At 49.6% G+C, this 9893-nt stretch overlaps 1 protein-coding gene across 6 annotated transcripts in view; it reads right to left on the bottom strand.

Annotated features, from left to right (window-relative positions):
* Positions 1-1483: 1483 nt before the first annotated feature.
* Positions 1484-9893, bottom strand: part of DUSP22 (dual specificity phosphatase 22) — a 59952-nt gene continuing 51542 nt past the window's right edge. For 3 of the 6 annotated variants that reach the window (XM_081086259.1, XM_081086257.1, XM_081086256.1), the window contains 3 exons: positions 7690-7764; positions 5159-5330; positions 3541-4702 (listed from right to left, as the gene is read on the bottom strand). In XM_081086259.1, coding sequence (XP_080942385.1) covers positions 4520-4702; positions 5159-5330; positions 7690-7764 — 430 coding nt within the window. In that variant the 3' untranslated portion in view covers positions 3541-4519. Of the gene's footprint in view, positions 2852-3540; positions 4703-5158; positions 5331-7689; positions 7765-9893 lie in introns of those variants that run through there. The other 3 variants (XM_081086258.1, XM_081086260.1, XR_013995662.1) reach the window with 2 other exon arrangements.

The following is a 9893-nucleotide window of genomic DNA, read 5'->3' as shown; positions in this document are numbered from 1 at the left end:
GAAGGAGAGACAGACAGGGCACACTTGCAACCTTTAGTCAGACACTCAATAAGGTGGTTAAGCCTAAGGTGCAAAATGGAACACTAATTTTGATACTAGCTAAAATAATTATGCTGTTATTACAGTCGCAGGTCTCTAGCGGGAGGGAAATGAGAGCCAAGTGTCAAGATAGCTCTGCATAATGAAACACAGTCAGGGTGTTACATGGCTCCCCGAGCCTGGGCCGAGGAGCCCCTGCTAGATCCCAAGGGATGGAGGTGCTCAAGCCTCCCACAAGTCGAAGGCAGTTTTTCTTTTTTTCTCAGTTTCTCCCCTTTCTCTGGCAATACAAGGAAAGGGAAGAGGAACTTCCCTCTGAAGTCTTGGTGGTTTCTTGTTAAGTACATGTATAAATACAGCATGTTGAAAGCACATTCTTAATAAAATTATTAATAACTCAGAGTCAGGATGGGAGGAGCCGTCTAGTGGATCACAGGGCTTGACAGTGTGTTCCCCATTTCTATGGTGAGAGGCGGGTTTACAGAGCAGCCTTCCTGACCAACTCATGTTGTGCAACACAAGCTCTGCCTTCTCCCTGGGTGCCCAGGTACCTGAGCTCAACATGTCCCTTGAGTTGCAGACAAGACCCCCTGAAGGTTAAGAATTTCTCTAAAACACAACTCAAAACAATAAAACAGAGCTGTGTGCGTGTACACACACACACACACGATTATTAGAATTTACAGGCTCTCACTAGAGTTCATAAGCTGCCTCTGCCTGAGTGATGTGAGCAGTTCCAGATGCTGAAAGTGGGGTTCCTTGTTGAGACAAAAACTAAAAAGAACCAGAACCCAATACATTAAAGAAGCCACTAGTGGAAAACCATGCTCATGGAAAAGCAAAAATGCTATTGAGGGCTGTGAGGACACTCAAGGTTAATTAAGGTACTCTGGAAAACATGATTGAGGTCAAAGAATCACGTTGGGCAGAGCGGGTTTATCAACAGATACCTGGAGTGGAATGAGCAGAAACCTGAATGGAATGGAGGTGAATGGAGTGAGTGAGCAGAAACCTCAGTGGAGTAGAGGTGAGTGAGCAGAAACCTGGATAGAGTGGAAGTGAGTGGAGTGGAATGAGCAGAAACCTGAATGGAATGGAAGTGAATGGAGTGAGTGAGCAGAAACCTCAGTGGAGTGGAGTGAGCGAGCAGATACCTGGATGGTGTGGAGGTTAGAGCAGGTGACCCAGTTAAGTCACCTTCACTGTAGGACATGGTTCTGAATTTCAGGCTAGAAAGGATCTGTGCAAAAGTAAATGACAGAAAAAAATAGCCTATGAAAACTTGCCTGGGCCACAACCATCTTGTTTCACAAATCAAGGCCCTGGGGCAGCAGGAGTCCACTGCTTCCCCATCTTAAGTGTGACCTAACCACTGGGCCTGACCAGAGCAGAGAAGAGGCCTCTGCCTCCAACATCTAGGCATAGTCAAGACTATCTTTAAAAATTTTTTTTTAAATATGTTTTTATTGATTTCAGAGAGGGAGCGGGAGATAGAAACATCAATGATGAGAGAGAATCATTGATTGGCTGCCTCCTGCTAGCCCCTACTGGGGATCGAGCCCACAACCCAAGCATGTGCTCTTGACCAGAATGGAACCCAGGAACCTTCAGTTTGCAGGCCGATTCTCTATCCACTGGGTCAAACTGGTTGCAAGCCTGCTGAGTCAGAATAAACATTTATGCCACAAACTAATCAATGCCATGTCATCTCACCCATCAGGAGCTGCTACCAGATTAGCCCAACACAGCTCCAGCCCCCTGCCAGGAGCTTCCAGGCACTGGAAGCAGGAACTTGGGACACATGGCAAGCCGGGGCCCATGCACACCTGCCTGTAGTTCAAGCCAAACCTGTACTTGAACTAAAAAGTTACACCCCAGCACTCCCACCCTCCAAACTGGATTTAAACAAGGACAATGTAGGAAGTCAACTTAAATTGTTCCTGGAGCCAGTTTGTGGTTTTTCACATTAGAAGCTGGGGGTGGAATCAGAACCTGCGCTCAACAGCCTGCAGCAGTGCTGGGGGGTGGGGTAGGGGGCAGGGGAGTGGCTGGGCCATCTCTGTGGGAGAGGCAATCACTTCAGACTGCTGGCATTCAGTTCCCACCCTGTGCAGCAGCACACGGCTCCCGTCTCTGAACTTCTTGCTTTCATGGATGATTGACTTTTCTCCCACGGAGAAATTGGTTCACATTTCCTAGTGTCTGCTGTACTTCCCCCGGAGGAAAACAGCCTCTAAAATAAAATCAGCATCTGTGCTGGAGGAGCAGGCTCCGAACCTGCTTCATGGCCCTCCCAGGCAGGAACACGCACCGCCCATGCCTTAGCTAAGGAAGGATGCTCTGAACACAAAGTTAAATGTGGCTACACTACCTTTTATTAATAAAAGTGTGTAGCTGTTGGTAAATGTCACCATGGAGAGAACATAAACCATGGGTAAGACACACCAAGAGAGATATGCCAGCTGGGAGACTGAAGCACGTGACCAGAGGCTAGTCAGGATGGCAGCAGGACTGTCGAGACTGCTGCCCAGGCACCAAGATTGTGGTCAAAGGCATCGCCGCAGCACTGGAATTAAGGCAAAAACATGTCCTCTCGCTAAGAGTGTCCTCAGTGCTCAACATGTAACAACACGATTACACAGGTACTCCATTTAAAACAACAGACAAGTTCACAAAACAGTTCTGGACCCTTAAACTCTAGGTTTTCTTTCTGGCAGCACCAGACTAAACTCGGTGGCTCCGCAGCATTTCCGACTTCAGGTGCGTTACAGTCTTCTGAGAAAGGCCCAGTACTTCAGAACGCCCGGTGTGGCTGTGGAGAAAGAACAGTGCTGGCAACAAATAGTAAGACAGCATTTCGGGACCTACAGGAATATATTTTGATGCTCATAAGTGAACATACATTTAAGCATTCAAACTGATTATCTTCAATACTTTCTAGTTAACATATTTACATTTATTTTTGGTTTAAGGAAAAGTGTACTTCATAGGCAAATTATTTCATCTGTATGTGGGAGGTCCATGGCCACGTTTCTTATTGAACACCTGGGGCCTGTACGCCCGTAGAGTTGGGAGATGTCATTGTCCCGATCCCCCAAGAGCTCACCTGTGACACACCCTCTAAAGCATGGGAAACCTCTTACTCAGGCTCCTTGTGTGGCAGCATCAGAGAAAGAGTGCAGCACCTCCTTAGGGAGAAGCCAGGGATGGGTTTCCATTCCGTGGCTCTGCGCGCTGAAGCACTGGAGCTGTACAAAGGCTGGGGCACAGAAATGCTTGCAGACCGCCAGCATGCCCGCTGGCCCATGCTGCAGCTGGAGGTGCTCTGCTGCCTGCTGGCCGTGGCCTGAATGTGGAATTTTACCCACCAGAAAGCATTACTGGAGCCCAAATAAGAAACTTTAGCTCAGTGACATTGATGCTTTTCCCTTTGGCTTCAGAAAACAATCACGACCGAACATCTTTAACTATGAGGCAGAGTTGACTGGAACCACAAAAAACACCTTTTCAAAAAACATTTAATGAGGTAGCTGAGATCAAATATCAAATCCACAGCATACACAAAGGTGCTCAATAAGTGCACATTTAAAATTGTATTTTTAAATGCAAACTGCTACAATGCCTAATAAATGTTCTTTCTTCCCACTACCTAAAGGTACGAGCAAGCCTTTGGAAGGGCCCCTGGCAGAGAGAGACAGCAAGTGGTTGGGAGTCAGTGAAGCTGGAGCGAAGAGAAAGGCAGGGCATTCAGAGCATACAGCTTTGGCTGAATTGGTAGTGCTCCCCATAGAACTAAAATGCAGTGGGTGCTAGAGAGAACAAATACCACACAGAACCTGGGGACATGATGGGCTCCAAGGGGAGCTGACTTGAGGCAGCAGGAAGCCCAGGCCTGGGGCAGTCATTAAATCTAGGCAATGGTCAGAACACTGACCGCCACCACCTTCCAAGGCCCCTGAAGCCATCTCAGAGGGAGTCTGGCCACGTGCTGCCCTGACATGGCCACCTGCGCTCTGGGGGCGGCTGCCTTCAGCCACTGCCTAAGTTCTCAGTGCGTGTTCACAGACAAGGGCTGCTTCTGGCTGCACAGCACTGCAGATGCTGACAGGAAAGCCCTCACTTGGAGCGTTGGGCAAAGGGAAAGGGGGTGGTAGCAGCTGGCAGTGTGGACTGAGAGTGCTCGTCACTGTTCACACACTCACACATGCAAACAGACGCATGCAGAGACAGACACACACACACACACACACACACGCACACTGACCCTCAGAGGCAAGTGACACTGTGGGCAGCGAGCAGCCTCCAGACAGTGCAGAAGTTTTGGGAAGACAGAGTGGAAGGGCGTGAGACAGGGCTGGGGAGGTCCTGGATAGGAGCCTGGATCCACTTTCTTCGCCAGCCTCCCCTCCTGTCCTCCGAGGTGAGGTGGCACCCCACACACCAGGTCGCCTGGCGGAAAGGCAGGCACCAGGTCGCAGTGTTAGGTCTCCGTAGGGTACTTGCTGTAGGCCAGAGGAGGCAGGGCCTGAAAGCTGCTCTCCCTCCAGGCGCTGGGCGGGGCCTCCGTGCGCCCCTGCTCTTTATATTTACCCAGAATGTTCCTGGCTTCTTCTGCATCCCTCAAAGGGCTCTCTCCATACTCCTCCTTCAGCCACTGCCGGTACTGAAGGAGTTGAAAAGAAAAGCAAATGTCACACACACACCGGCATGCATGTAAGACTTTTACGTGTTACATACAAACTGGCAAATACATGGGCATGGGCAGTCACAGCTCTGTGGTTGGCCAGGCAGTGTCAAAGAAGAGAAATTAGTGCTTCTTCAGGTTTTGGCTTGAGGACATGAATGTCAGCCAAACCCAGAAAACAGTACTTGACCCCCAGGGAGAGAAATGAAGCATACGGGGCCCAAGGAAGATGGTAAAGGGTGATATCCTGTGGCTGTGGCTGGTGAACAAGGGACCAGGGAGGACTTCATGTGGGGTTCAGGTAAGGTGTCCTTGGACCAGATGTCCTCTGTGGGCCTCTCCAACTTCAACCTCCATGCTTCCAGGGGTGTGTGGAAAGACAGGCACCTTCCCAGGGTGTGCTGCGTACCTCCCGAGTCCCTGGAGCACAGTTACCTCATGGACTTCATGCTTCTCAAATTCCTGGAGCTGTCTCTGGAAGCCCAGGTTGGGGTTGGCACAGGACCTGCCTGCACGCACAGTGTGCAGGGCATCTTCCCAGCCAAAGTCAGTGACGGTCATGATGTACGCGATCACCAGAGTCACACTCCTGGAGACACCGGCCAGGCTGTGGGGCCAAGAGAATGGCCCATGGGCAAGAAAGGCTTAGGGTCTGCAGTCTACCTTCTGATCCATTTGGAGCAAGTACTCTATGGACCTGATTCTAGAGTCTTCCTGCCTTGGATTGCGAATGGACAGCAAGCCAATATGCTACCTGGAAATCCCTCAACCATGGACACAACCAGGCAGAGGACCTGAGAGCACACACACACGTGCTCTGAAATTCAGCCATGGTGTATGCTCTGCGGGCAGTAAGGGTTACGTGTCTTTAGCAGGCTGAGTAGGGGACCTATTGTAAATGCATATGCAAAGTAAGGTGGTCAAGGAAAGGCTGTGCTGCGTCAGATTTGGAGTGTTCTAGTAACGGTTTCTGATGGGGAAGTTTAGCACATTTCTCATTTTGAGAAAAGCCTATATTCAGATTTGCACAGCTGTATGAAATACAAATTCCTAGACTATGAGACCTACAGATAGTTAAATATAAATAATATTATCAATATGGTAATAACACTAATAAACCACTTTGATGTGATGTCTCTTCCGTAAGGCTTTATCTCAGAAATAATGAAAGCTTTTAAAAAATACATCTTCTCGCCCTAACCAGTTTGGCTCAGTGGATAGAGTGTCGGCCTGTGGACTGAAGGGTCCCAGGTTCAATTCCGGTCAAGGGCATGTGCCTTGGTTGCGGGCACATCCCCAGTGGGGAGTGTGCAGGAGGCAGCTGGTCGATGTTTCTCTCTCATCGATGTTTCTAGCTCTCTAGTCCTCCCCCTTCCTCTCTGTAAAAAAAATCAATAAAATAAAATATATATATTTTAAAAAATACATCTTCTTGAGCTGCAACCTGGAACCCTAGAAGTCCAGGTAGAGAAAGGAGTTCAAAACTGCCCTTTAAATGGCTCCAACTGCACTCCCTAAGTGATACACACACACACACACACACAAATATATATATATATATATATATATATATATATATATATATATATATATATTTATTTATTTATTTTTAGAGAGGAAGGGAGAGGGAGAGAGATGTAGAAACATCAATGATGAGAGAGAATCATTGATTGGCTGCCTCCTATACACCCCCTACTGGGTGGGGATCAAGCCTGCAACCCAGTCATGTGCCCTTGACAGGAATCAAACCTGGGACCCTTCAGTCTGTAGGCTGACGCTTTATCCACTGAGCCAAACCAGCTATGGCCCTAAAGAGCTTTAATGAAAAGGCAAACAATGCTACAAAACCCACCATTTGTATTTATAACATGTCTTACTCTTTTTAAAAGTAAAATAAATAAGCACTCTATTTCAAGAACTTTATACAACTGCAGAACACCCTTTTTAAGCAATCAAACTATCTATGTTTCTGCTCCCCCATGACGGGTCCCTGGCCCTTAGGACAAATGACAGTTCTCAAGAATGACCCCTGTGGACACTGTGCACTGGACCCCCTCTGCCACCAGGCTGCCCCCCACTTTGGCAGTGGCACACCCAGTGGCGCCAGTGTATTTCCAGAGAGCTTTACTGCAACAGGGACTCGAGCTGCTGGCCAACATGAGCCTCATTCAAGGCAGAGAGGCAGGTACTCAGCCTGCACTCTGACACTGAGCATGGCTCCAGGCTTTGGCTGCTGGCTCCCATACAGGTTAGTGATGCTGCCAGAGGAAGACAGAAGAATGAGGGAGTGAGGTGAGAGCCGACACTCCGGGAGAGCTCACTCTGCGCCAGGCTCCGTGTGCTGTCCTTCAGCTCCACCTGTCCCAGTCCCTTCCTCTGCAGTGCATATATACATGCATGTACATGTATGTGTACCTACATCCACACCCAGAGTACAGCTGAATCGAGGGGCACAGCTGTATGTAACTGCTTAATTCTAAGTCTTTTCAGATCCTTTCAAAGCCAAACACACACAAAGTCCCAACCTAGATGGAGAGAGAGCCGCCACTCTGGTGCTACCGTGACGCAGTACTACAGTGATGCGGTGCTACCAGCACACACGCAATCACAGCTCTGCAGAAGGAACTGTGCTCTGAAAGACCCTGAGGGCTCAGGAACAAACCTACAGTCTGTGCCCTCCATGGAGGCTGCTCTGACAGCATGGCAGAGGTTGGCCACAAAGGCTCTGCTGTCCAGGGGCCTGACAGTGCCTACAGAAGTCCTACCTGTGAAGATGAAAAACCTGTTTTAGGGTTCTCTCTCAACGAAGGCCAACGGTGTTGAACAAAGAGGAGACTCAAGTGGGGTGTGTGTCTGAGGTTTCGAGGGAGGAAAAACACCATTAGGAGATGAAATAATTAACTGCACACAGGGAAGCCCTGAGAATCAACCAAGCTGAACGGCTTTCAGGCAAGAGGCACACATACCAGTGGACAAGACAGCCCTCTCCCCGGAGCCGGCACTCGTGAATGAATTTAATACTTTCTTTGAAATGTCTTGTCCTGAGGGGAGAAAAAGAGAGAATTGACATTCATTTACTCAACACATGGTAAAAAGTCCACCTGAGGTTTGTTAGAAGGTCTCGACCACTCAGCTTCCCAGCCACACTGTCGGGAAGAGCTGCCTGCGTGTCAGCGCCCATCACACGCCCCGAGGCCTGGGGAGCTGAGGCCTGGGGGCTGCCCACATCTGGGCTGCTTGGAATTTGTCTACTGACACTGACTGGTGGTCATGGTGGGTGGCTTCTGCCCAGCCCACGGTCAGTCTGGCCCCCCGATGCTCGGCAGCACACCGGCAACCTTACAGCCACTTTGGTGAGGAAGGTGCCCATGTTATGCAGGCTCCCTAAGTCCGAAAAGCTAGTTTACTTCTGACACTCTGAACAACCAGTAAGTCTTCCACACCGGCCTCCTCCTGTCCTGTCTGTGTGACAGGAGAGCTGTGTGGAAATGACAACTGCAGCTCCAACGCCTACCCACTCAGTAGCTTAGTGGCTGTGTGGCCTCAGGAAAGCCGCGTGGCTCCCCTTAACCTCTGCTGTAGTGGGAATAATGTTTTACATGCCAACATGCTCCATGGATTCTGAAGTTCTCTAGGACAATAATCCACGACCCTCACTTCTGACTCTCAGCTTTGCTGCCATGTGTCTAGTCCAGGGGTGGGCAAACTTTTTGACTCGAGGGCCACAATGGGTTCTTAAACTGGACCGGAGGGCCGGAACAAAAGCATGGATGGAGTGTTTGTGTGAACTAATATAAATTCAAAGTAAACATCATTACATAAAAGGGTACGGTCTTTTTTTTTTTTTAGTTTTATTCATTTCAAGCGGGCCGGATCCGGCCCGCGGGCCGTAGTTTGCCCACGGCTGGTCTAGTCAGAATGGGAAATCCAGGTGCGATGCGATGATCGCCACAGGCACCGACTGCAGAGAAGTTCTGTAGTGTTAAGTTCAGGTGCCTAGCTGTTCTGGGATAGGCATAAATCTGCAAAGTGACTCAGGGCATTGCAACTCTACTCCCAAAGACTGGCTTGGTGTAAAGTGGGCAAGAAAAGATTCCTGATGGGATCCTGACATCTGAGTGTTAGTGCTCAGAGTCCTTAGAGTGGGGTGTGGAGCCATGAAACTGTGTGGAGGGGTGTAAGCACGGGGTGAGCCCAGCCCGAAGGCCAGGTGCTGCAAGCAGGTGAGGGTTCGCTGCTCAGTCTCCCATTTCTCAAACCCAGCAATGGGGAACATGCAGGGAAACCCTCTGGCTCTGTAGGTGGCGGAGCATGTTCAGCTGCACTGACTTCACTGGGGCAGCAGCAAGCTTAGTCTTCAGAATCCCCTATTCTCTTCAGTTCCGGCCTGAGACGTGAAGGGAAAGCTTGTGGTGGGGATTTCTGGGAAAGTTTTCCTTCTGATGAAAGGAAAGCTATCTCTGCCCTAGGCTTCCTGCCAGGGCACTGGAAGTGAGCACTCTGCCTAGAACTGCATCAGATGCCTGGGACCACAGGTGACAGGCCTCCGAGTGGAAGGGTAGCAGGATGGATAGGGGGGCATCAAGGTGTTGCTGCCTAGGCCTGGGAGCATTCATTTTCAGACTTCTGGGTCAAGGAGTTAAGTAATAAATGTCTTTATAACTTAAAACACTGTCAATCAGATATTCTATTACCTACAATCAATACAATCTTCCTGATATCAGCAACTAATTCAACAGTTTTAAACACATGGAGCCAACTCTTCTGGCTTAGGAGTGGCTATAGGCTGCTGTCTGTAATCGGCTTCGTGGTTTACACAGTGTGACCTGTCCTCCTCTGGAGGCCACTGCATAGGGGAGACGGGACAGGGGTAAGTGGGTCTGACTGTATATCCGAGCCGGACAGCCGGCCCAGAAGCCAGGCCCACCCCTGACTAGAGGCTAGTGGCCAAGGGTGCAGCTAGAGTGTGCATGCCTTTGTCACCAGGCCAGCCACACTAGGACATCCAGGGGATCTGGAAAAGCCTCCCAGGCCACAGCCTGTGGTACAGCCTATCCTTTGTGGGAGAGCTGCATCCGGGATAAGAGAGCAGGGAAGAAGGCAACCCAAAAGAGAAGAGCACACCTAGGAATAAATGACAACTGCCTTAGTGCATAAACCACAGACTGCC

Source organism: Myotis nattereri (genome assembly GCF_964212035.1).
Source record: "Myotis nattereri genome assembly, chromosome: 3".
Classification (NCBI taxonomy): domain Eukaryota; kingdom Metazoa; phylum Chordata; class Mammalia; order Chiroptera; family Vespertilionidae; genus Myotis; species Myotis nattereri.
The sequence above is the reverse complement of the archived record's forward strand: the minus strand, read 5'-3'. Positions and strand labels throughout refer to the sequence as shown.